The sequence below is a fragment of the Mauremys mutica genome, chromosome 17, assembly GCF_020497125.1.
Source record: "Mauremys mutica isolate MM-2020 ecotype Southern chromosome 17, ASM2049712v1, whole genome shotgun sequence".
Classification (NCBI taxonomy): domain Eukaryota; kingdom Metazoa; phylum Chordata; order Testudines; family Geoemydidae; genus Mauremys; species Mauremys mutica.
This window is the reverse complement of record NC_059088.1, coordinates 20,485,936-20,512,240: the sequence shown is the minus strand read 5'-3', so window position 1 is coordinate 20,512,240 and position 26,305 is coordinate 20,485,936. Positions and strand designations below refer to the sequence as shown.

General features: G+C 59.3%; 1 protein-coding gene across 2 annotated transcripts; it reads right to left on the bottom strand.

The window, feature by feature from the left end:
- Positions 1 to 6,073: 6,073 nt before the first annotated feature.
- On the bottom strand, positions 6,074 to 25,205 carry IGSF8 (immunoglobulin superfamily member 8). Of its 2 annotated transcripts, none has more exons than XM_044992027.1 (7): positions 24,625 to 25,205; positions 15,783 to 16,158; positions 12,976 to 13,443; positions 11,886 to 12,299; positions 10,937 to 11,332; positions 10,163 to 10,311; positions 6,074 to 8,881 (listed from the first exon to the last, which is right to left on the bottom strand). In XM_044992027.1, exons 1-6 carry the CDS (start codon positions 25,069 to 25,071, stop codon positions 10,196 to 10,198), a joined length of 2,217 nt encoding a protein of 738 aa, XP_044847962.1. In that variant the 5' UTR covers positions 25,072 to 25,205; the 3' UTR covers positions 6,074 to 8,881; positions 10,163 to 10,195. The 2 variants fall into 2 exon arrangements, with proteins under 2 accessions (XP_044847962.1, XP_044847963.1); XM_044992028.1 differs by having other exon boundaries at positions 6,074 to 8,690.
- Positions 25,206 to 26,305: the final 1,100 nt, after the last annotated feature.

Here is a 26,305-nt window from a genome sequence, read left to right as displayed (position 1 = left end):
CCCCGACTGGGGGGGAATGCCCCCGTCCCTGCAGCACAGCGTCCCCTAGGAGGCAATGCCCCAGCCTGGTGCTTAGGGTTTTACTTGTAACAACAGCCGGGGCAACCTACCTACCCCCGCACCCCAGGCAGGGAGAATCTCACATTCCCTTTCATTTGCATCCCACGGAGGCAGGCTGTGGAATTACTCATCACTGCCATGCAAAGAAACACAAAGTAGACGACAGGCTCCGCTCCACCTCCAGGGGTTTCCGGCCCAGCCGGTGCTGCGGTTTGCATGGCGTGATCGTCCCTGGGGCAGCCGGAGTGGTTCAAAGGCAGCGAGGGACACTGAAATCATCCACCTAGAGAGGTGGTTCTCAAACTTTTTTTTTTCGCGGACCACTTGAAAATTGCTGAGGGTCTCGGCAGATCACTGAATGATCTCTCCCAATGTTTGTACTGTGAGCTAACGATTGGAAAGCGCTTTGGATAAAAGCATTATATTAAAAAAACACCTTAATGATTAATGGTTTTTTGTTCTACAAATAAAAGCACACAACTCATGTTTTAATATCAGTAGTCTTACCTTTCTAATGCGATGGATGTGCCCTCTCTCCCCCGCCGCAGCCCCCCCGGGCTGGGGCTGGGAAGTAGAGGGGGGATGCTCCCCCACCGCAGCACCCCCGAGCTGGGGCTGGGAAGGAAGGGGGTTGCTCCCCCACCGCAGCACCCCTGAGCTGGAGCTGGGAAGTAGAGGGGTCTCTACCCCACTGTGGCAGCCCCCAAGCTGAGGCTGGGAAGTAGACGGGTCTCTCCCCTGCCATGGCAGCCCCTGAGCTGGGAAGAAGGGCTGTCTCTCCCCGGCAGCCGCAGCCCTGGAGCTGGGGAAAGTCGCCTCTTTCTCTGGCCGCTGCAGCCCTGCACGTCCCAAATTCCTCCCACCCCCTCTTCTCACCCCACTGCTCCCTCCCACCTACCCCCTATTCCCCCCAAGGCCACCACCTCACCTTACATATGTGCCATGTCCAGGGTCCAGGTGTGACGCAGTAGGGAGGGGGGTGGATTGACTTGGGAATGTCATTTAGTTTTACGGGGACTGTCTGTATGGCGGATAGGAAAGCTGGGGGTGACTTTAGGTGAGGGAGGGTACCTGAGCCAGGAAGGGAGGTGGGGCGAGTCGACACCTTTGCCTGGGAAACTGGACAAAGGGAGATGAGGAGAGAGCCTGCTGGAGGGGCTTTTGGGTTCAGTTTTAGGCTGGCTGGGAAGAGGCAGGGAACCCCAAGTCTGGGGTCTAAGATCCTTGCCCCCCCGAGGGACCTAGCTGAGGGGTCCTGGTTGTATCTACAAGCCCTGCTTGGGACTGTCTTCCTGTCGTCTAATAAACCTGTTTTACTGGCTGGCTGAGAGTCACTGTGAATCGCAGGAAGTGGGGGGTGCAGGGCCCTGACTCCCCGACACTCCGTGACACCAGGGCCCACCACTAATTAGATGGGCGGCCCTTCATTCTTTTGTGAGGCCACCCAGGCATGCACCTTAGAGGGAACTATCCACGGACCACCTGAATAGAGCTCACGGACCACTGGTGGCCGCGGACCAGTTTGAGAACTTCTGATCTAGAGGCATATATCACCACACCAGCTAAGCGCCTTTGTCTCAGGCACCAATTCACCCTCCAGCCATGCCTCTGAGTTAGTTATTATTCCCATATACAGATGGGGAAACTGAGGCAGGAATCCCAGCCCCTGCCTGAGGTTGCCCAGGAAGCCTCTGGCAGAGGTGGGAGCTAAATCCCAGACATACTGGCTCACAGTTCAGGGCACTGGTGGCCAGGCTAACCTTCCTCTAAGAGGGACCCAGGCCCTGTGCTGCTGGCACATAGGGACCACTCACTCCCCAAGGTTGAGAATTGCTGCCAGCAGCCCTGCCCGTCTCACCAGCCCTGCTGCAGGGGCCATGGCAGGGCAGGATGGAAATAGGGGTGGGGCTGGAGCATTCTGTGCTAGAGGGATTTGGGGCTGCACTGTCCATATCTGTGAGAGGAAGGGACATACCCAGGGCCCTACAGCAAGGCAGTGGCAGAGACAGGCCTAGAAGCCCAGGGCATGGTGACTCCTAGCCCAGGGTGCTGGCCCACTGCCACCCCTCTCTGTGCTGCCTCTCCAGTGTGGATAGCAAAGCTGGGCGGGGCAGGGCAGGGCATAACAAGGAGGAAACTGACCAATGATTAAAATGCACCAAGGCCCAGGCTTGAAAATCCAGCTTCAATGGGGCAGCACAAGGTGCGTCACTGCCTGCAGAAAAGCGCACACAAACCAGCAGAGTCCAGGCTGCATCCCGACCTCCCCCCATCCCTGCCTGGAAAAATCACCCCCCTCTCCCCCCGGGATTCCCCCAAGCTGGCCTTGGGAGGCCTCAGCCGTGTGGGCACCAGTTTCTGTCCTCTCCTGCCTGCACAACCTTTCACCCTGCATCCAAATCCATCCATGTCCACATAGGCATCCGGATCTACGCCACCTGCCACTGCTGGGCCTGAGTCACAGGGGTGGCCTCTCTGCATCCCCTACTGCGGCCCGCCATTGCCGGCACACTGGGTGAAAGCACAGAGCTGGGACAGACCTACCCACCATATTCAGCTCCTCTTCCTCCTCCAGGGCAGGCTCAGCCCCTAGGGGGCATCCCCCAGGCCCTGGGGAGACCCCCTCCACTTTCTGGGGACACCTCTCCCCCTACCTTTGTCTTTCCCCATGCCCCTGCCCTGCCCCCCCGGTGCACACAGATCCTGCTGCCCCAAACCCCTTCTTGACATTAGGCCTTTCAAGGGTGGGCAGGTTTGGCCCTTCCACCCCCCATCAATCCTCCACCCCCGACCATCCCCATTGCTCTTTGCCGAGTGCCCTGCAGGCACTCCAGCTTCTCAGGGCCAGGGCAGCTCAGAGCTCAACAGGATGAGCCGGGAGCAGAGAGCTTCCAGGATCAGAAGTGGGGGCCTGGGATGCTGTTGGTAGCTCCAAAGATGCAATGGCCTCTTCCAGCAGAGGGGGTGGGGGACTAATGATCCCCGAGGGTGGCATGATCCCCATGGCTAGCAGGGAAGGAATTACAGGGGACCCTCCCCAGTCAGACCCCCCCCAGGCTGGGACAAGCCCCCTCTGCAGTCACAGCCTGGGCAAGTTCCCACCCTCCCACTCCCCCCGCAGAGAAACATACGAGCTCCCTGCACAGCAGGCCTAGGCCAGAGGTGTGAGGAGGTAGCTCGGGCTCCATGCCCCTTTCGCGCTTTATCGCCCCCCCTTGGAACTGCCGGTTAGTGCCCTTGGAGTGAGCCCCCACCCGACACTCACTGGCTTCCCGGGGCGAGGTTGAAGCCAGCTGGGACACAGGTTAGTGCGGCAACCAAGGGAAACAACCCCACCCGCTCCAGGCAAAAGAATAACCCCCCCCCCCCGCAATCCAAAGGAGAAATAAAAAGCCTAAAACGAACTGCCCCCACCCTGGCTGCTCACTCCCTAGCGCACCAGAGGGAGCAGGCACGGGGAGGGACCCCAGACAGAGGGAGCTGGGCCTCTCCTCAGTGACATCACCAAAGGCAGAGGCTGGGAGCCAGGGATCACTGAGTCCCATTGGCATCTCTCTGCGCACTCTGGGACAGGGTCATTTGCTGATTAGAAAACCTAGCGTGTTACAAAGTCGTGCGCACGAGGTCAGGGCCGAGCGGGTTTGGCCAGCGTCCTGGGAACAGACAGATCAGGGGCTTAGGGATACGATTTGCTATAGGAGCAATTCAATGCAACCCCAGGGCTCCCGCTCGGAGTAGGTTGCACCTGTCGGTAGAAGAGTCCTGTCAGCGTCAACATGATCCTGAAGATCGCGGTGGGCGCAGTTCGCAGGGGTTTAAGTAGCACTGGACTGAAATGAGATTTGGAGATCTGAATCCTATCCAGTCTCCATTGCCTAGCACCTTGTGTAGTCGCTTGCACCAGAGTAAGGCACTCCCATGTCACTGCGGTAGTGTTTCCCTACCCACTGTGAACTAGTCCGTGTAAACGAGTGCACGAGGTGGCAGAGCAGCAGCCCTCTGCTTCTGTACAAACGTTAGCTGGAGCTGAACTGCTCTGGGGCCCAGTCCCAATCTCATTCATGCTGGCGTGACTCCACTGGAGCGGCGCCAGGTTTCAACAGGTGCGAGAGAAGAAACGGATGCATTTGCCAAGGGTCGTGGTGCTTTCTCCATTACCGGCAATTTTTACATCAAGATTGGATGTTTTTCTAAAAGCTCGGCTCTAGGGCCATGCTATCCAGGAGGCCAGACCGAGATGAGCACAATGATCCCTTCCGGCCTTCGAATCTATGCATAAAGCCTAGATGTCTTTAAAACAAATCAAACCTCCCCTCCCCTCCTCCCCCCTTGCAATAGCTAGTGCTTACAGCCCAGCTTGCCTGAGGCAGATACCATCCTACCTGAGACTGGTTGCGAAAATAAAGTTGTTTCCAGTCGTTGTAAGCGGGGAGAAAAACTGGAAAACGTGACTCTGAAAGGCTCAAACCAGGATGCAAATAGAAAGGACCTAAATGTATTGTTTTTATTATTTTTAAACTGTCATGATTTTTAAGCCAATCTTCTGATTTGTGGGGAATGGAATGCAATTCTGCAATTAGCAATTCTCCTACCCCCCCCCCCAGAGTGCCCTGGCAACCCAAAGCTGCATCAGAGACAACCTGAAAGTGAAACTGATTAGCACCACATGTGAAACTGGCATGCGTAAACGTCACTGATGGAGGGAAATGTATCAAGCAGGACGCAATGTGCCTGCGCAGTGGAATTGCTGTTTGGATTGTTGAAGTCTTTCCATTTCTACCATGTGAGGCTTCACCCAGTGCCCCGGCAGAGCCAGCCGTTTGCGATACAGGATTTCCCTTTTAAGTTTTCCTGCTCTGAAGCTCTGCCGGCAGATTTTGGCTTGACCCTGGGCTGCTCCCCGAAGACAAAAGTTTCACTGTTTGCCTACACACAAAATTACAAACTGCTGCATGATCAGGCTTGAAGCTGAACCCACCTCCCAAGCAAACAATGAAGGGAGGGGGAGGGAGATTCAAAACCCTCTATAACATGGCCCCAATCCTACCGTCAGAGCCACATGGGCAAACTCTGCCACTACGGGACTCCACACAGGCACATGGGTCACAGCCCAGATTGCGCTATCATGCCAGGTCACGTTTCAATCCAGAGGGGGAGAAAGTCCTCACACCCACGGGGGATGGGGTTAAAGGTCTGTCCTGATACCCCTCTCTGCCTGTGGTTGGGGGCAAGCAGAGGGGCACCTTTCCCAGGGCAACAACTAGGATGAGCCCTGCCAGGATCCTGAGGAGGCTGGGGCCGGGGAGACGTGCTAGGGAACTTCACCAAGATGGGCTTTCTACGGCGCCTGAAAACTGCCTGATGCAGCCCAGAACACAGATGCTGATGGCTCCCACCTCACAGCATCCCCCTTCCAGGTTCTGATCAGCCCAGCTTACAGTGACAATGGGGGGAAAACACACACACAGGGGGCTTTTCTGACACTCACCCCAGGCCACTCCATGAGGCAGTGGTGGCAAATGAAATAAAACCCAGGAGTCTCCGGCTTTAACCACTCAACAAAGTGCCCTCCTTTGGATTCTGCATCCCAGGGTATTACAGGAAGCCTCATTAAAGCAGGAAATTGCAAGCGACTTTGGGCCGCGAGTGAAACCGCCAGGGTTGGATCCATTTCACTGGGCTTAGGCCGGCCGTGTCTGGGAACGGTGTGGGGCCAAGGCAGGATGGGAGCCTGCATTAGCCCCGCTATGCTGCCACCCGGGAGCCACCTAAGATACGTGCTGCCTGTCTGGAGCCTGTACCCCTCCTGCACCCCAATCCCCTGCCCCAGCCCTGAGCCACACCCCCTCCCGCACCCCAACCTCCCACCAACACCCAAACTCCCTCCCAGAGCTTGTACCCCACACCCCCTCGTGCACCCCAACTCCCCGCCCCAGGCTCAGCCTGGAGCCCCCTCTCACACTCCGAACCCCTCAGCCCCTGTCCAAAGCCTGCACCCCAAGTCCGTGCCCTAGCCCGGTGAAAGTGAGTGTGCGAGTGACAGAGAGGGGGGGGATGGAGTGAGTGGGGCGGGGCCTTGGAGAAGAGGTGGGACAAGGGTGTTTGAGTTTGTGTGATTAGACTGTTGGCAACCCTACCATGGGGGCCCTGGCTTCCCCACAGGGGGTTCCCCCCACTGCCCCATCTAGTCCAGCCCGCGACTATAAAAGGCCATTGTGCAGCAGTGTGGAGTTACAGGGAGGCCCTGGGAAACTATACAAGGAAATGCTCTTTACTGGGGCGGGAACCTCCTTGTGACATCACATCACATTAATGAAAAGTGAGTCCACCCCCCCCCCCACACCCGCCCTGCTCCCAACATGAGCCAGGATTTCCATGGCAACAGATTAGATCCACCGGAGAGACTTGGGGTCTGCAGGAATCATCAGTAACTAAACCTGAAGGCAAGAGGCCTAGCACGGCTCTGGGATTTGCAGACATGAACCCCGACCCGTTAACCCCTCCCCCATTCCACTCCCCAAGCTCCCCCAAACAGTCGGTCAAGCTGAATTGCGGCTTTGTGACTTAAACCAAATCTGAACTGTGCTCTCCACAGCTGGAAAAAAAAAATCAGGCATTAACCCCTCCTGTGCCACCCAGCAACACCAAGTTTGTCCACAGGCTGGGTTACTATCCAATTATAAAACAGACTTTCTAGAAACATTCCACATCGACCCTGAGCTTCGGAAAACGGTTTCCCTCTCAAATCTGCAACATAAAATGGTTATAAAGGTTTGGGATGATCTCTAGGGATTTTACACCACCCCGTCATTACTAAATATATCTAGAGCTCTGTAGAGTGATGTGTATAGACAGGATCAGATCCTCTGCTGGGGTTAGAGACCCTCACTGAGCAAAGCGGGTGCTTAATTTTAAACGCAGGAGCGCTCCCACTGACTTCAATGGAACAAGTGGCCGATTTCGAGTTAAGAAGATGCTTAAGGGCTTTGCTGCACCAGGGCCAGAGTGCTCGGCCCTTTACAGCAAGGATTCGATCCTGCCAAGCTATGTTGATTTACACCAGATAAGGATCTGATCCTATCTCTCTAAAAAGAGACTAATAATTTGTACATCTATGTACAGTGGTTGTCTCTATATAGTGCTTATCTGTAAAAACGTGTTATTTCCCCAACCCACGCGATTCTGTGCTCGTCTGATAGGGTAATTTGGGGGGACTCCCCATTGCGCCAAGACCGGCCACAGGAATGACCATTATGTGGGCAGAGGTTTTTCTAAACCGTGTCAGGAACGCGCACGGCCGATTGCCCTGGTTTTAAACAGCGACATTCCAGGCAGCTTTGGAAAATCCCGGCTGTCGTGTGCCTGTTACATTAAAACCACAACATCAAACCCAACCGCTCTTTTTCTAAAGCCCGGCATTCTAGGCCCCTCCCCAGCACCCGGGAGGAGAGAGGACAAGCAATGCCAGCGGCGGTTCTCCCCCTCCGCACAGCGCCTCGGCTTGGCATGTCTCTCGCCAGCCTGGGCACTTTCCCTCTTGCAGGGACCTGGGAGACGGTGCCATTAATAAAAACTTGCCACCAATTGTGTTAGCCCATCTCCACCGCGATGAGGTTTTCGGATCTTTTTAACAAACCCGGACTCCGTGGCCATTGCTACGTGTGTCCCTTGAACAGAAACACCTGAGTCGGATTCCACCACAGCTGGAATCCTGGCCCCACTGCAGATCATGGGGGGTTTTCCATTGACTTCAGGGGGGCCAGGATTTCTCACAGTCAGTGCAAAATGCCATCAGATCAGCCTGAGAGCACAGGTGCAGTGAGCATGAGGGACAGGGCAGGATCGGGCCCGTTGGCTGCAAAGGGACCTGAGTACTCGGCTATTCCTGAAGGCAGAGCTGAGGTGCATTTAAAACCCCAAAGGGGAGGGGGGACCAGGGAAGGTCTGAGCCCCCATCCTTTGGCATTAGAGTCCCTCTCTCCTCTTACACAAAGGCAGACCCCTCCCCTCTCTCAGGTCACCCAACCATGACCCCAGCATGGGTCATCAGCAGGGTTTTGCACCCAGGACCTTCAGCTTCAAAGCCCAAGGCTCTACTGCTCCGGCTAGAGGAGGAGTTCCCTCAGCTGGCAGCAGTAACAGGCTGTTGTCCACGTTGTAGGCTACAAGCACGTTACTGATTCTGAGGTCTCCAGTAGATCAAGTCTCAGATTCTCCAGAGCACAATGCCTCTGGGCCCCTCCCCTAGGGAACGATACACCCTTTCTCTGCGCACACTGCAGGGGCAGAGTCCACACATATCTAGATCCACAGGACAGCCCTCACCGAGCCAAAACACATGAGAGAGGGGAGGGGAGAACAGGGGTTACGGACAGAGGGGGTGGAGGATGTAGAGATGCTGGCAGCAAGGGAAATGCAGCCCCCACGCTCCCACCCTGGGACACAGAGACAGGGTAAGCAGCGAGTCCAGGAGCAGATGAGGCAGTGCCACTGTCCCTCATGTCCTGCAGGGATGGACCTCTCCAGCCTGGCTGTCTCAGACGGACGCATCGACTTCTTGGCATGGCAACGTCTGGCCCTGATGCAGGACCCAGGGTCTCTCCCATCTCCCACCAGGGGCTTGCCTGGATCTGGGTTGAGTGTAGAAAAAAATAAATGGAATGACTGAAATGAAGGAGGAAGCCAGTGTGCAGTCCGAGGAGCTGAAATGCTCCCTAAGCTGGTCCAAGGAGGTGGGAGGTCAAAAGTCACAAGCGGGGGGGAAAAAGGGAGCCCAGTGGCCTGAGTGAAGGCTGGTGGGAAAGCAAGATGGAGCAGGCACCTGCAGAGAGAGAGAGAGAGGGTGGGATCAGGGGGCAGCTGGACAAGGAAACCCCAAAGAATCAAGGCCAGCTGGGTTAGAATGAGACCTGGGCAGGGAAAAAGATTTCATCCCCTGGGAAATACTAATAGTTCAGCTGTGTTTGGTCCTGAATCAGGAGAAGGTCGTCAAAATATTGAAGTTTTTCACAGAAGTTCAAAGAAATGGCAAAACATTTTGTTTCAGTTCAGTTCAATATTCAACGGCATCGTCTTATGCCACCGCGGTGCCTCATGGGAGTTGTAGTTCAGGTGCCTCGTGTCCCCATTCTTCCCTCTGGGCGGGCTCTGTAGCTGAACTACAACTCCCATGAGGCATTGCGGCAGCACAGGAAGATGCACTTTGATGTTGAACTGATTTGGAAGAAAGAACAAAACATTTTGGTTCAGTTCAACAAACCAAGATGTTTCCATTCAGGTGGAAGTGGACCCAAAACAAAGTATTTTGTTGAGATTTATATGATGGGGAAAAAAACCCAAAAGTTTCAGCAAAATCAAAGTTTTTCCATAGAAACATTTGGTTTTGTGGCAACTACATTTTCCGTCAAAAAGGCATTCTGATAGAAAATTTCTAAACAGAACCCAGAACCCTGCCACTGGAGCTAAAGGAGAATCTCCATTAGCTGTTTGCAGTACAGGGCTTATGACACACAGTGGAGTAGATCTGAATCCATCCAGTAGAGGGCAGACACACACACAAATTTAAGGGCCAGCTTTTGACACTCAGACCCACCTTCCTATCCACACGCAGACTAAATCTGTTTAGTCTCCGATTTCTCCAACATTGCCTGTGGTGTGATCTGAAACTAACACAACAGACCCAAGACCAGCACTTGATGCAAATCATTTATTTGCTTTTGATTCACACCCCCTGAAAGCTTGGCTCAAGGGGGCTTGGATTGGAGCTCCCTTGGGACTTCACACTGTGTTTGGCAGGGCTGGGCACAAGTTGGGGGGGGAGAAGGGGGTCTTGCTGTGTGTCAGGCATCAAGGAACCCCCACCAATATGGAGCAGAGCTGCCCCAAGAAGGATCACGGATGCAGCATTTCCTATGGGATCATCTCTACCCGTGTCCCTTCAGAGGGTGCACAGAGCCTCATCCATATTGGCAGTGCCAGTTCTCCTAGCGCCAGAGGAAGTAAATCTGCTGCCCAAGAAAAACCTGGGCACACAACAAAGCCCTTGGGGGAGAGGAGCCCGGATTTGCTCTGTGGCATCCCCCCAGCACAGAGGCCGACTCACCTGCAGCGCCCTGGGGCCGTTCTCCTACGCGCTTCACCTCTTGCGGAGCCGCCTCATAAAGCAGCAGGTGATGGTGGCGAGGATGGCGATGCCCGTGAAGAGGGCGCTGGCAATGCCCACGATGAGGGGGATGAACAGGGTATCCATGGCTGGAGGGGAGAGCAGAGAGGCCTGTCAGACCTGGCGCTGGAGGGGGCGTAAAGCAGCCGGGCCTGGGGGCCATCAGCCGGAGGGCTGGCAGAGAAGCCGGGTGGCGGGAGGGGGATTAGCTAGGCCGCCCTCCGGCACGGGGCACAAAGCCAATCCCATCCTGCCCACAGCCACCTCCCAGCCCCACAGCAGCATCTGCTGTCACAGAGCTGATTGCAGGCTGGACAGACCCATGGCGCACTGTGGGGCAGCACTCAGCAAGGATACCCGGGGGGAGGAGGAGCATGCACCAATGCTCATACGGGGGTGGGGGAGAACAGCGGCACTCACCCAGGGTGTAGGGATACACGGGGAATGGGCCGTGCCGAGCGGCACTTGCTCGTGGCGTAGGGATATGCAGAGGAGGCAGTGCACGCAGAACTCACCCGGGCGTAGGGATACATGAGGAATGGACAGCGCCAAGCGGCACTCGCCCGTGGTGTAGGGATAAACGGAGTGGGGGTGGGGGGCAGGCAGAGCACACAGAACTCACGTGTGTGTGTGTGTGTGTGTGTCACAGCAGCACTAACCCAGGGCGTAGGGATACACGGGGATTTAGGGGGAGGCGGTGCACGCAGAACTCACCCCGGGCGTAGGGATACACGGCGACGGAGTTGGACTTCACGGCCCCGGCGTTGTACCAGCTGCGATCGGGGTAGCGCACCCAGGAGGTGACGGCGCAGTGGTACCTCCCCTCGTCGGACGGCTGCACCCCATGGAGCCGCAGCCGGTGGGACTGCGGCCCCACCTTGTCCAGACTCATGTCCCCGCCTGACGCCCGGCGGCCCAGCTTGGCCACGCCCTCGCGGCTCACAGACGCCACCATCCGGCCCTGGGGCTCCTCCTCCCCCACCACCCACCAGCTGACGGCCACGTGGACGGCCTGGGTCGACTCCACCGAGATGTTGCACAGCAGCTCGGCCGTGTCCCCGCGGTAGGTGGCGGGGATGGGCAGCCATGCGTAGGCCTCCACCACCACGGCTGCAGGGGAGAGACAAGGGCAGCAGGAGTTAATGCACCAAAGCTATGGCCCAGGGCCCAGACGCTGAATCCCCAGGCCCAGCAGGGTCCAAACACCCCCCACTGGCTGAACCCTGACGCCGTCGGAGGCCAAGGGGCTGGGGCCACACATGGAAATGCGGAGAGGAGGGAACATCTAAAAAACAACACAAAGTTGCTCTTAAGGCATCCCCCAGCAGGGGGCGCTGTAGGGAGCGGGGCAGGAGAACTAGCCATGGGGGAGCATCTAGATACTGCAGCCCCAGCATCCCCCAGCAGGGGGCACTGTAGGGAGCACAGCAGGAGAACTAGCCATGGGGGAGCTCCTAGATACTCCAGCCCCGGCCTCCCCCAGCAGGGGACACTGTAGGGAGCAGGGCAGGAGTGCTGGTTGTGGGGTGCTCACACCCAGGCCAATCACACCCTGTTGGAGCAATAGGAATCAGCATGGCCAGGGGCACAGGGCAGATGGCAGGAGTAGGGGTGCAGAGGGGGGCCCCCAAATGCATGCCAACTCCCACTCCAACTCTTGTACCTTCTGATTTCATGTGCACCTTCAGCCCCTGCGACCGGCTGCTGGCCACCTCCCGCAGCCGGGCATCAGGGGAGCGCACGTAAGCCTGGGCTACGCAGCGGTAGGTGCCCTCGTCCCCTGGCTGGGCCGACTCGATCCGCAGCCGGTAGGAGCCTGGGGTGGGTGTCAGCTTCTGCAGCGAGACTTGGCGCCGGCCCACCTGGCTGTTGGCATAGCTCTCCCCAACAACGGCCACCCCGTCCGTGTCCAGCTGTGCCACCAGCAGCCCGTCCCCCTCGCCCACCACCCAGCTCACGGCGTACACCTCGTGGGGTGCAGGGGGCACAGGGCCTGACAGGTTGCAAAGAAGCTCCAGGGCGTCTCCAGCGCTGAGCCGGACCTCGGGTGGGCCAGCCGACACCGCCAGCTGGCTCGCTGAAACAGAACCAAAGAGAGAACGGGGGAGTGAGAGCATCCACACAGCCCCGTCGGCACTGCCCCGCCCCACCCCAAAGGACCCCATGCCCAGAGATCATTTCTCCCAGCACTGACAAGTAGCCACCTCTGGGGTGGAGCATGGCTGCTGTTTAACAGCCACACAGCAATGCGGGGCAGGGGATGAAGAAGAATTCTGCATTCACTTGCTGCCCGGGGGGGGGGGGGGTGTGTGGGGAGGGTGGCACAATATTTCCCTGCCAAACTGCCGAGCCCCTCACACAACCCTCAACCTGTGCAGCCAGCCAGGGGAACCAGAGAATCCAGCTCCCTCAAGCCAAGGGTCCAATTCCCTGCCACCTGGCCCCACTTGGTCACTTGCACGGCAACCGTGCAAACACGACTGCTCTGATTGTGCTCACTTTGCACTGGAGCGAAAGACTGCCGAGACAAGAGACAACGGGCAATGCGGTCCCTGCTGGTGAGGACAGACCAAGAGGCGAGATCCCGACAGGCTCAGGGCTAGCAGTTCCCACAGAGCCGGTGACCGATCCCCCCTGCCTGACAGCATCAGCGAATGCCCTGCTGCCCCATACCACCCTTCTCCTCATGGGAGCCCAGCCCTGCGAGCACCGACACAGGATGCGGCTTGGGGGCGGAGCTGGCCAGGACTCACCAATGGACTGGACAGTCACCTGGGCCAGCGCTGCCCGCTTCTCGGTGATCAGCTGCCACCTGCTGTCAGGGTCCTGGATCCATTCGCCTACTGTGCAGTGGTAGGTGCCCGCGTCCCCCAGGCGCACCTGCCCGATCGCCAGCTTGTACTGCTCACTGCCTGCCTTGGCCACCGAGAGCTCCCCAGCCCGGTACCGGTCCGCAAAGCGCCCGCCAGCTTCCACGGCGAAGTCACGCCGCACCCCGACCACCTCCTGCAGCGTCTGGCGCCCCACGGGGGCATCCGGGGCCGACACCCCGAAGGAGACGGAGAGATGGGTGTGCTGCTGCGTCTGGCTCTGGGCCGTGCAGCTCAGCTGCAGCTCCTGGCCCTCCGACAAGCTGAGCTGCAGCGGGGAAGTGCCAGCCATGCGGCCCCGCAGAGGGGGCCTGGCTGTGGGGGCCAAGACCCAGAGCATGTCAGGGATCACTGCAGGGTGCAGGGGAGAAGGAAGGGGGGGGAAGAGAGAGAGAGAGAGAGAGAGATGTGAGCAGGGTCAGGCAAGGCCTTGTCCTGCTGGTCACGGATATCCAGGGACGACCCCTCTGCTCCACCACTAGGGGAAAGCGTGTGTGTGTGTGCGCGTGTGCTACCCCAACACCAGGCAGGGAGTCCCAGAACCAGGGGCGGCTCCATGGTTTCTGCCACCCCCAAGCACGGCAGCTTTCGGTGGCGCGCCGGCGGGCGGTCCGCCGGTGCCGCGCCTTCGGTGTCCCCGCTGCCGAATTGCCGCCGAAGCCGCGGGACCTGGGGACCTCCCGCAGAAGCGCCATCGAAAGCTGCCTGACTGCCGCCCTCACAGCGGCCCAGAGGCCGCCCCTCGTGGCTCGCCGCCCCCGGCATGCGCTTGGTGCACTGGTGCCTGGAGCCGCCCCTGCCCAGAACTGCTCAGTCACTAGCCCCTGCTCCAGTCTCTGCAGGGCACTGAGGTCCCAATGGGCCATGGAGCCCGAATTCCACTCTCACCCCCAGGGGGCGCCACTGGGCAGAGCCCTGGGTTGTAGCCACAAGGGGCCTGATCCTGTTAGGGCCGAGCACTCAGCTCCCGAGGGCAGCCGCCGAGCCAGGGTGCAGGTTTGCAAGCTGCTCTCTCTGGCCCAGCAGCCCGCGTGGATGTTGATGGCACCCGGCAGGATTGGGCTGCCCCCGGCTTCCCCCCCACACTCTGGATGGCAGAACAGAGCCTCCGCTAGCCCAACTCCCCTACCCAGCACTGGGGCTCAGGCTGCCCGGCCCTGGGGCGATCACACGGCTGCCTCCTGCCCAAGGGGGCCCCCTCAGGGCAGGGCTGAAGCTGGTGGGGAGCTGCCCGGGTCTGCAGATAGAGCCAGAGCCCTGGGCCTCGCTGAGGTGAAAGACCCCATTGTGCACCCACCCATGCCAGGCAGGGAGAGCGTGAGGTGTAAGTGGGGGGTGGGGGAGCGGCTGGTCAGCTGGACATGCCTGGATCTGCTGTGTGTTTGCTGTGCCCCAGAGACACCCCAACCCACACCCCTCTCGCCCCACAAAAATACTTCCCCTGCTGGGGCCTGTTCTGCTCTGCGAAGGCTGCAGCATGTCTCCCAGCCCCTCCCGCTCAGGAGCTCGCTGGTCCCCTGGGAAGACCCCAACGGGCTAATCCAAAGAGCCCAGCCAAGTGGAAACATCCCAAGGTGCAGCTGGATCCTGGCCAGGCTCAGGGTATGAGGAACTGCGGGGTTCCCCACGGTTCCCCTTTCTGAAGAACAAGCTCCAGAGGGGCGATGTCATGTCAGCCGCCCATGCTGCGTTTCCTGGCCTGTGGGTGCAGGGGATTCCCACAAGTTGCTCTCTTACAGGAAAGGAAAAAGCCCTGAGCCTCTACAGCAACTCCACACCGGCCAGGGAGGCTGCCACGCAGGAGATTCCTACGGCGAGCTGCTCCCACCCACCCTAAGGCCCCGTTACCCTGCCAGAGAAGCACGGAGGGGCCGCAATGTGGCTGAGAACCAGGCCCTGTATGTCTGAGTCTCACGCTCCCCATTCACATGGGGCCAGCGGCAGAAGCTGGGCTGCGTGGGGTAATCAGCACTGGTATCTGGGGAGGGTCTATGCAGACTCGTTGTTCTAGGTGTGGCCAGGCACGGAGTGCCTGAGCCCTGGACACTAGACAACAGGGCTGCTCGTTACCCTAGCCAGAGGCTTCAGCACCAGGTCAGCCCCCAACGCCCCAGGCTGTTACCAGTCCTAGCATAGGGGGCAGATCAGGGGACTGTCCAGGGCGCACATGGGGCCCGGGTAGCAGAGTGTAAGTTAGAGCAACCTCAAGGCTGCTGTAATTTACACGGTGGGCAGGACTTGGCATGATCCAGACTATGGGGAGTGCATAAAACAGAATCCTCCCAGAAGCAACAGACTGAGGGCAGGGAGCATTTGTACAGCGCCTAGCGCAACGGGGCTCTGACTTAGGCCTGGCCCTTGGGCGCTACCACAGTACAGGGTCAGTCACTATAAAGGCCCGATTCTCCGCAGCCACCCACCTTCTCGTACCTCATTTGCACCAGCACAAATTTGGTACGAGACCCCATGCGACCAGCAGGCTGGCCCTCGTCACTGGTGCAAGTGCACACACGGGTCTGGGTGGAAGTGGAGAACTGGGATTTTAGTGATTCATCTTGGCACTGGGGTGGGGGTTGGCGGTAAGGGGGGTTTACAGCCACCCTCCCTGTCTTGTCCCCAGTGCTGGAATGGGGTAACTGGGAGCCAGGCGGTGTGCATGGGGTCCCCCGAGTTGCACGGTACCCAGGTACCTTTCAGCACCACCTTGCTGCTGTAGTTGCCGTGGTACGCGGAGTCGGTGGTGGGCGTGTAGCACTCGTAGACGCCGGCGTCCTCGGCCCGCAGCCGGGCGATGCGCAGCTCGACGGCATCGCCGCGCAGCCGCTGCACCGACACCTCCCCGCTCTGCACGCGGGGGCTGAAGACGGCGTAGGGGAAGCTGGGGTCCCTGGTGCTGACCATGCCGATGGAGATCCCGGGCGCCGTCGGGCGGTACAGGAGCCACTCAAAGTGCTGCAGCGTGGGGCCCTCGTACTCCGAGACGCTGCAGGGGATGGAGATGGCCGTGCCCTCCACGCGGAACAGGGGCCCTGGGGGCAGGTGCACCTCCCGCGCCCCACACAGCCCTGCAGAGAAGGGGGGGGGGGAAGAAGGGGTTAGTGGCCAGGGGAACTACAGAGCACAGCCCGTCTCATCCCTCAGCCCAGCAGGGCCCAGGGGATCCCATTCCCCATCTCTGTGCCCCCCAGGGGTCTGTGTCCCCACAGTACACTCCTCTTCCCAGGAACCCCCCAAAACATCTCCTGGGACTGCCTCTAGGGGCCCCGACCCCTGCCAAGGACCCCCAGATCCCCACCCCCATCATCCTGCCCCCTATCACTCCATCATCCTTGCCCCCCCAGAGTACCTCCCATGCATCCCCTGAGGGGTCCCATGCCACACCCTGCCGTGTACTTCCTCTAGAGTACCCATCCCCCTCCACAGTGAACGGCCCTCAACCAAGGGGCCCCCATCTTCCACACCCCCAAGATCCCATCCCCCACCCAAGCAAGTCCAGAGCACCCCTCTCCCCCACAGTCAGTTGTTCTCAGCCCCCCCACCAGCAACATGCTGCTTGTCTCCCTCTAGTGGCTGCTCCACAACAGGACAACAGCCTACTGCTGCCAGCAGCATCACTCCTTCAGCGGAGGCCAGGACCATGGCGCTGGAAGCCCTGGGTTCAAGTCCTGGCAATGATGCAGGCTGGCAAGGGGGGGGGTATATGAACTCCTACTGAAAAGTGGCTCCCTCCAGGCTGGCCCTCGGTGCCTTGGCTCCTGGGGCAGAGATCAGGCCAGCTAGCGGGGGAGGGAAGGGAACTGGAGTGGCTTAAGGGGAGGAGGCCCCAGGACATGGAGCACAGATGGGAGCAGATGGGACTTGAGGACAGACAGCATCCATCGAATCCCTTGGCCTTTCCAGCCCTGGATCCCAGATCTCTTCACAGCCCCAATCCCAAGGAGCTAAACCTCCCAGCCCCCACTGCTGCTGCACAGGGAGGGGGAAGGGGCTGGCCCCAGGTCACACACTGAGTGGCTAGGAAAGGAACCCAGGAGTCCGGCTTCCGGATCTGTGCTCTAACCACAAGAGGAGGCTGCCTCAGGTTTGGTTTACAGAAACCGAGGGGAAGGTGATTTACCCCCCTCCCCTGTCATTCAGCCCCATAGCAGGGAAATCCTCAGCACTCCCCCAGTCCCAGCCCCCTGCACCCACTGGACTCCACAACCTGCCTCCTAGCGTGTCCAGCACAGGTGCATCCCCCACATCCTCTCAGGACCCACCAGCTTCCCCCTCTGCTCCCTCAGCATTGGCCACTCTCCTCTTCTGCAGCCACCCCAGCACAGCCTGTCTCTCTGCCTCCGCAACCCTCCTCTTCTCCGGTCAGCCCCGCAGGTTCAGGCTGCCAAGCCCCCTCTCCACTGGCCATCGCAGAAGTGTCACTTGTGCTACGTTGCTTTCAGATGGGGCCAGATTCCAGGCTGCATCCCGCAAGAGATCCAGCATGGGGGGCGGGGGAGAAGAGGGTTGCACTGCTACTGCAGGAGCCGAAGCAGCCCCCGGCGTAAGCCAGAGCAGCCCCAAGGCAGCTCTAACTTACGGCAGCTTCCCCAGAAAGCCTGTAGGGCCATGTAACTCTGCTGACTCCCCAGGCCTTCGAGGGGGCCACGTAGGTGCTCCTGAACCCAGGGAGTTCTCCCCTGGGGGTCTCACGGCTGCTGGAGCCTGGCACTGGGGTCAGCCTCAGCTCACCAGCCCCTTTCTCCCCCACCCGGCCCTCTGCCCCATGGCCACTCCCAGTCCACAGCTGCCGGGAGCACAAGCCATGGCGCTGCCTGGGATTCCAGACACTGGGCCCGACCCCCTCCTGCCGGGAACTGGGTCCAGGCACAAGGGCCCCAGCGGGCAAGCGAGGAGCCCCGTCAGCCCTGGGTCCAGCCCCAGCTTTCGATCACGGATGGCACGAGTGTGGGAATTTCAGACCAATTCCTGGTGAACGTTCGTCTCCATCACAGAGCCACGTGATTCGGCAGCATCTGCCCTGGGCTGGGATAGCCGGGGGTGGGGGACCTGTAGGTTGGAACCGAGGGGCAGGGAAAGGGGGACCCCTGAGGTAGTGGGGGGAGGGGGGCTATGGGTCAGAACTGAGGGATGAGATGGGAGCCTTGTGCTGGGACAGTGGGTGGGGAGGGGGCCCTGTGGGTTGGAATTGAGGAGTAGAGGAGCCCAGGGCTGGGATAGTGGGAGGGGCATGAGTTAGAATTGAGGGGTGGGGGAGCTCTGGATTGGGATGGGGGGGCTGTGGGTCAGAACTGAGGAGCTGTGGGAGCCCTGGGCTGGGATAGTGAGGGTGGGGGCATGGGCTGAAATTGAGGGGCAGGGGGAGCCCTGGGCTGGATGGCAAGGGGGGGTACTGTGGGTTGGAACTGAGGGGTGGGGGAGCCCTGGTGGGATAGTGGGGGGGTTGGGGATCAGAATTGAGGGGTGACAGGAGGCCTGGTGGGATAGTGGGGGGGGGGGAACTGTAGGTCGGAATTGAGGGGGAAGAGGCCTGGGTTGGGATGGCAAGAGGGGTGCTGTGGGTTGGAATTGAGGGGTGGCGGAGCCCTGGTGGGATAGTAGGGGGGCATGGGCTGGAATAGAGGGACATTGGCAGAGCTGTGGATGGGGGCAGAGGGGGTGCCCAGTGCGGGGACAGCGGGGGGGGGGGGGCTACGAGTAGGGACTGACGGGCACTGCTGGAGCTGGGGGGATGGGGGGGGGGGGAAATTCGTCCAGCTCAGCCAGTCCCTCGTGAGCAGTAAATTCGCTTCCAGAAGCCAGAACAGCGACTGGCTACACATTTGCTTCCTGCGCCGCCCGTGCACCAGCCCCCAAGGGCTAAACCCCTCGCGCTGGAGGAGAGATGCCAACACTCCCTTGGCCAGCAGCCAGGAGAATCACATGGGCATCAACTGACTTCCAGGGCAGACGGGGGAGCGGCTGCGATTCCAGCCCTGGGGGAGGTCAGGGCGAGAGCTTCCCTCGCTCTCCTCGCAAACACACAGCTGCCCTCGAGAGCTGCACAGACACACAGGGAGAGACAGTCCCTGCCCTCGAGAGCTCACAGGACATAGGAGGGGAAACCGAGGCACCAAGCAGGGAAATGACATGCCCAAGGCAAGTGCCACAGCCAGGAACAGACACCAAGTCCCAGTCCAGGACTCCGGCCTCTTGCTCACGCTGCTCCAGCCTCAGCTATTTAGCAGTTCCTCAGGAAGAGCTAAGAAAAGCCAGCTCAGAACAGAACAAATCACTAGCCAGAAAAGGGACCTAATGCCCAGCAGTTCCCTGATCCAACAGGCTGGGGAGGGAGGCAAACCAGCCCCCGTTGGCTCCGCTCTGCAGCTGCGGCCCAACCCAAAGACCTTTGCTCCCGTCCCCGAGCGTTTCCCCGCCCAGGGCCCGAGGACAGCTAGCACCAGCCTGACACGCCAGCTTTCTCCACAGCGCAGAGCCGGGTCTATTGCCACATCCTCCACAGGGACAATCGGACTCAGCGCGCGATGGCTCTGGGATGCCGAGGGGACAATGGGGGGATGCGGCGCCGGCAGTGATTGCAACAGGCAGGATGCACAAAAGGCTCCTTCTCTTGCATTTGCACCGTGCAAGGCAAGCGAGCCAGACACACGCACGCGCTGCACATCCGGCCATGCGTGCTAATAAGATCATATCTGGGTCAGGCCACCCAGCAGCTGGCTGAGAACCAGGCCGTTCTGACATAACACAACAGGGCCTGGGTCCCAAACGGGTCACATTTCTCGCTGCACGTTAACGGGCAGATTTCCCCGAGCGCTCGGCACCGATTTCATTAACTCCGGCACAGACACTCGTACCTCGATTTCAGCCCGGCTTCTAGCCGTGTCGCTTGTGTCGGCAAATTGACAGGAGCCAGCTAAACCAATCTAGCCATTTACTGGCTGCGATTTAGTTAGATGGAGGCCGTTTCAGTGCCTGAATGGGCGCTCTCCTGCAAGTCTGGCCCTAAGAATACAGGCCTCGGTGCTGGATCACAGATGTCAAGGGACCATCACGTTCCTGCGCGATCCAGGCCAGAGATTATCAGCCAGATACTTGCAGCCAGCCCCATAACGTCTGCATGAGCCAGAGTGGATCTTACAGACAGACACCCCCCATGGCTCTGCAGCCGTTCCACTAGGTAATTCCCCTCCCTGTTAAAAACGTGCCCCTTATTTCCAGCCTGAATTTGCCCAGCTGCCGCTCCCAGCTGCTGGGAGAGATAGCTCGGTGGTTTGAGCACTAGCCTGCTAAACCCAGGGCTGTGGGGGGGCCATTTAGGGATCTGGGGCAAAAATCTGTCTGGGGCTTAGCCCTGCTTTGAGCAGGGGGTTGGATTAGATGACCTCCTGAAGTCCCTCCCAACCCTGAGATTCTATGATTCTACGGAGGAGCTAATTAACCATCAGGGACAGATGGACGCCCTGTTTGTTTACCCCAGGCAGCAGTGCCCCAATTCTCGTTTACACAGACCGCTGGCACCGAGGGGCCTCAGAGCCGACTGCTGAAACTCACCAGCCAAAATAAATGAAACCAGGCCCTGCCCCGAGGAGCTGGCAGAGGCAGGGGTGGGGGGTTTGCTGCCGGGCGAGCACCACAGGAGACGCGAAAGGTCCCTGTGTGGTGGCTCAGCAAATAGGGAGGTTTCCACGTATAGAGAGCGGGGAGGGGAGACGCACTGATGGCAGCTGTGCCCAGGGGCCCGGCCAGAGGCCGGCACCTGAGTGGGGAATAAGCCTTTGTGCATTGACTAGCTCCCAGGGTGCCCACGGTGATGCAGGTACTGCAGGGCAGACGCAGGTGGGCCAGGAGCGTGCTGGCCAGCCAATCCAATCGTGCCAGCCCCTACATCTCGTGCAGCACAGCCACCATCCCAGCAGCCAGGCACCACCGCCACGCTCGACATGCCGGCCTCGGCCATATCGTCCAAGTACAAATGGGGAAACGGAGGCACAGAGAGGCAAAGTGACTTGCCCAAGGCCATGGACCAAGTCAGTGGCAGAGATAGGGATAGAACCCAGGCGTCCTGATTCTCAAGCCCCGGCTCTAACTACTAGACCCTGATAACTCCCAGTCAGACCAGAGCTAAGGCCAAAAATCCAGAGCCAAACGCACCTGTTCACCCCCACCTGGGTCATGGCAAAGAGACGAACAGCCCCTGCTGAGCCTGGGTGCTCACTGCCAGTCCCCGTGTGGGCTTTGAGATGTTCCAGGGTTCCCTATGGGTTCTGGGGGGCAGGGAATAGCCACAGCACCCTGTGCTCTGGCCGCACCCCCAGCTGCCCTTTAGGGGCCTTAGGGGGCAGGGAATAGCCACATCGACATCTGCCCCCTATGGGCCAGAGGATCAATGGCTCATGATCTTAAACCCTCCCTTGGCGCGAAGGGCTGGCTCTTCAGATCAGACGCCCTTCCTTAGAGCTGCCTTTCTGACCATCCCTAGCCGCCCCTCCCCTCACTCTGAGCGTATCACAACGTATCTCCAAGGCCCCCGTTTTCCTGGCACAGCCTCTCATCCTGCAGCCTGGAGCTGCCGTGGAAAAGATTCCGCGGTTGCAGTTTGACACATTCAGGGTTTTTTTGAATCAGGGAGTGAATATTTTGTGGTGAAGAAAGTGACTCACCCTGGCTTTGGTTTCTAAGTAGCGTTTCCTGGTTGGGAGGATTTAAATTCAGCATGGGGGAAAAAAAGATCAGGAGCAGATTCTCTCCCCGCTCCCCTTCTGGAAACTCAGGCTGGAAGGTCTGAAAAGTTTCAGTCTTTGGGAGCTCCTCTGGAATTTCTGGGCTCTGCTCTCCCTCCCCTCCACCCCCCGCCCCCCACTATGAAACTGACCAGGTGTGCTGTGAAACAGGCGGGAGGATGACAGCTGAGCTTGGGGGTGCCTGTGTCAACTAGGAGCGGGGGCTGTGAAACACAAGAACACCAGGCTCTCAATCTAATATTTATCAGTGCGTTTGCTTTTCTGCTGCCTGGCAAGTGCTGGGCTTTCAAAATAATATATTGTGGTTTAAAACCAGAAGTCAGTTTGAGCGAGGCTATTTGGGGGGAGGGGAGTGTTTGCTATAGCTAGAATTGGGATTATTATTGTTTGTTTGTATTACAGAAGCGCCTAGACTCCTCTGCTGAGATCAGGTCCCTGCTGTGCCAGGCGCTGCCCGGATAGAGTCCCTGCCCCAGCTGAGATCAGGGCACAGTGCCCCGGGCGCTGCACAGACAGAGCGAGAAACACAGTCCCTGCCCTGAAGTGCTCACAGTCTGCACAGTCAAAGGGTTTAGGGAAAAGCACATTTAAATCTTGATATAAAAACTGCTGGTGATGGAGAATCCACCCAGCCCTTGGGTAAATTGTTCCAGTGCCTCGTTTCCAGCCTCAGTTTGTCTAGCTTCAATTTGCAGCCACTGGCTTGCAGGGGCGGCTCCAGGCCCCAGCACGCCAAACACGTGCTTGGGGCAGCAAGCCACTGGGGGCGCTCTGCTAGTCGCCGCGAGGGCGACAGGCAGGCTGCCTTCGGCGGCTTGCCTGCGGAGGGTCCACTGGTCCCGCAGCGTGCCTGCGGGACGTCCGCCGAAGCCGCGGGACCAGCAGACCCTCCGCAGGCAAGCCTGCCTGCCGTGCTTGGAGTGGCAAAATGCCTAGAGCCGCCCCTGCTGGCTTGAACCCAGATGCCCCGGGTCCCAATCCCATGCCACAGCCACCGAGCCTGTCTTCCTCTCCAAGGCATGGGGCTGAAATGCCGCACGGGGGCTCCTAGCGTAACAACTCCTCTCCTTTGTCGTCATCAAGGTGCAAACTGGGAACATCAGCATCACTGAGTCCCATCTCTTGCGGTAAATAGCTCCAGTGGTAGCAGTACTAGGCTGTTATCTTCTAGCAGTCTGGAAGGGAACAGGACTCACGCAGTGCTGGCAAGCTGGGCTAATTCCTTGGGGTGTTGCAGGAGGAAAGCAGGGTGCTCTGCTATCCCCAGAGCTCGATCCCCACAAGGTTCAATACATTATTTTGCCTGGAGAATGGGTGCTGCAGGGAAGAGACGGGTCTGGGAGCTGGGATGCAGCAGCCTGGGCAGTGGATCAGTGGGGTTGCCAGAGCGCCCTGTGCTGCAGTTATTTTCAGCTCCCCAGGGGGAAGGAGGGTGTGAATTAGAGCAACCCTGAGGCTGTCCTAATTTACACCAGGGGCGGGCCAGGGCCTGGAATATAAACAGTGCCAAGGTGGTTTAAAGCCCATCCCTGCCCAGTGCCCCCAGTGCAGGAGGTTAATGAAAAATCAGGCCCACAACTTCTAGTTGTGCTCCTTAAAAGGTCACGCTGCACCCGCAGAGTGACTCACCCTTCCCCAGGGGAATGGCAGGAGATTTACGCTGCCTCGCCAGTGAAATTCCTTTGGGGCGGGCAAAGCTCGGGCCATGCCGTACAACCAGCAAGCGCCAGGGCCTGGCGCAGGGACCACGATGTCATGGTTGGGGAGCCGTGGGGTGTGCAGGCCTGGGGGGGGGGGCAGAGACTCTTCCTGAGCCCTGCCCCAACCCCACCCCTCCCAAAATCCCAGATCTGTCCATATTCACAACTTAGGGCCCGGCCAGACAGCCCCAGGCAGGACAGATGGAGTCTACTCCGGGGCCGGACCTGATCTTGCCAGGGCCTCATCTGAACGGTCCAGAGCCTGTTCTTAGCATGTGGCACAACTACATCACCCCCTGCCCCGAACCCAGGAGCCAGCCAATGATCAAAGCCCAACGGATCAGAGGGAAGCAACAACAACAAATGCGGATCAGACCAAATAAATGGAGAGAGACAGAAAAGACCCCCCCACACACACACACACAGCGGCTGCCCTAGAGGGCTGGGACGGTGCCAACAGGCAGGTGCTGCTGTAAATAGGGGGCAGGCCCCATTGCCTTGGCCTGCCCCGCGCTGGGGTGGGCTCTGGGTGGCAGAGGAAGCCCTGGAGTGTGAGGTGGGGGCTGCAGGGGTAAGCCCCACAGACACGCGCGTTGCGGAGGGGTAAGTGGGAGGAAGCAGAGGCCTCCCTGCTCCAGTCTCTAGGCAGAGTTGTGGGGAGACTGGGGAAGGAGGGATCAGGTAGGGCCCTGCTCCCTTGGCTTGGCCGGGGAATGAAGGACTGTGAACCTTCACCCCACCATGGCCCAGCTCCCTGCCTCCAACAGGGCAGGGCTCCCCCCGGCCGCGCTGCGCCTTCCCCCCCCCCGTCCCCAGCAGCCAAGGGGGCGGGGCAGGGCTCCCCCCGGCCGCACTGCGCCCCCCCGTCCCCAGCCGCCAAGGGGGCGGGGCTCCCCCCGGCCGCACTGCGCCCCCCCCAGCCACGGCTGTCCCATCTGCAGCAGCAGACACGCCAGAGGCCCCCCCCCCCATACATGCCAAGCAGCCGGGGCTCCCAGCGCACCAAGCCCCCCCCCCTCCCCGCAGCGCGCACGGAGCCCCGGGAACCCCTGCGCCCCGCCCGGCGCTGCCCCCTCCGCCGGAGACTCACCCAGCAGCAGCAGCAGCAAGGAGCCCAGCGCGCCCCGGGGCAGCGGCTCCCTCGTGGCTCCCATGGTGGCGAGCGGCGGCCGGCCGGGGGCTAGGAGCCTTCGCCGGGGTCGCGCCGGCTCGGTGCCGTTCGGCCTCCCTCGGCCCCGCCCGGTTGCAGCGGGCGCGCAACGCAGCTCGCCGAGCCGGGAACAGCCGCTGGGCGGCCCGGATCGATCCCCCGGCCCGGCCCCCGCCGCAGCCTGTGCGCCGCCACGTCCCGCGCCTGGGCTCAGCCTACAATCGGGGCTGGAAAGCCCCCCCTTCAATTTCCTGCGTCGCCGATGCGGCCTCCCCCTGGGAGGGGTGGGGGTTGCATTTAGCGCTGAGCGTCCTTGTGCAGCTGCTGTAGCGTCCCACCCCAGAGGTGGCTGCATGTCAGTGCCGGGTGGCGAGGGGTCCCTGTGGAGCATTACTGCCTGGCTGCTCAACAGCTGCCTTGTTTCGCCCCAGAGGTGGCTGCCTTTGGGTGCTGGCTGAGGAATCCTTGGGCCTTTGCACAGTGCTGCTGGCAGGGTGTGCGGGAAGCTGCCCTTCGCAGGACAGAGGGTCCCTAGGAGGAAAGGAAATCTGGAGACTTCCCCACCCCCTCGTAAAATAAGATGCCAGAGGTGGGTTCTATCCCTAGCTCAGGGAGGGGACTGGGGCCTAGCGATTAGCTCAGAATCCTGCCTGTGGATCAGAACTCCTGGGTTCTGATCCCAGCTCTGTCACTGACTTGCTGTGTGACTCCTGTCCCTTCTCTGCGCCTCAGTTTCCCCTATGTATAATGCAGATGGCCATGACCTACCTTGCAGGACTGGAGGCTGTTGGGAGGGTGGGGTTTTTTGTTTGTTTGTTTTTGTTTGTTTGTTTTGGTAACCAATAGGACTTTATTCCATTTTTATTTAAACCAAAAAACACTGGTGGTACAGTACACAAAAGTGTCTAAAAAGAAATAGTTTAAAATTAATAGCTCTGAAGATTTGGGAAGTTTTTAAATGAGAGCTTTCAACCTAATTTAAAGGCAAACTGTAAAGCAATACCTTTATACACTTCACTGCTCCTTTGCATATGAAAGTAGTCTCTGTGCTGTCCTTCATCTTACCCCCAAGTTATTTTCACTAGATAGCAGGATCTGATTCTCTTTTGATGAAGGACTCTGGCAAGTCTTTACGGTACTTGAGTGGTGAGAGTTAATTCCATCATCTGGCTGTGGAGTGAGACTTAACAGCAGTTCAGGAGAAGGTGAAGGACCATTATGGTTAGGGCAGGAGTCACCAGGTGGTGCTGTTGCACCCAGTCATACAAGGTCTGTTTGGGCTGGAGGGAGCAGTGTCAGTCTTTGCTGAAGTGCTGCGTTGTTGTCACTTTTGGGGGGATGTGATTGCTTTTGGGGGAGCTGTTGCAAGCAGTTTGCAGTTTGCTCCCTGCTGGAGTCTCTCGAAGGAAAGTCAGTTCTTGGGATAGAGCTGCCCCCTGGGAGCCAGGTGTGGATGTGTGGGCTGAGATGCCTGAGAGGGGGGCGTTGCCTGCCTGCTGTCTGGGACGCCACTGTTCCAGGACTGGTGCATAGAGTGTAAACAAACAAGTGGCGCTAAGAATACACAGGGGCTCCATGTCACAGTTTTCTCCTCCAATGGGAAACTGACCTGCTAGGCCCCAAAA

Excerpts from the sequence above, each read along its gene's own strand:
- IGSF8 (XM_044992027.1), bottom strand. The coding sequence starts at position 25,071 with ATGCTCCACAGGGACCCCTCGCCACCCGGCACTGACATGCAGCCACCT. Across the intron at positions 16,159-24,624 it reads GCTCCTTGCTGCTGCTGCTG|GGGCTGTGTGGGGCGCGGGA; the intron begins CTGGGTGAGTCT and ends CCCTTCTCTGCA. Across the intron at positions 11,333-11,885 it reads GGTGCACATGAAATCAGAAG|CCGTGGTGGTGGAGGCCTAC; the intron begins GTACAAGAGTTG and ends TCTCCCCTGCAG.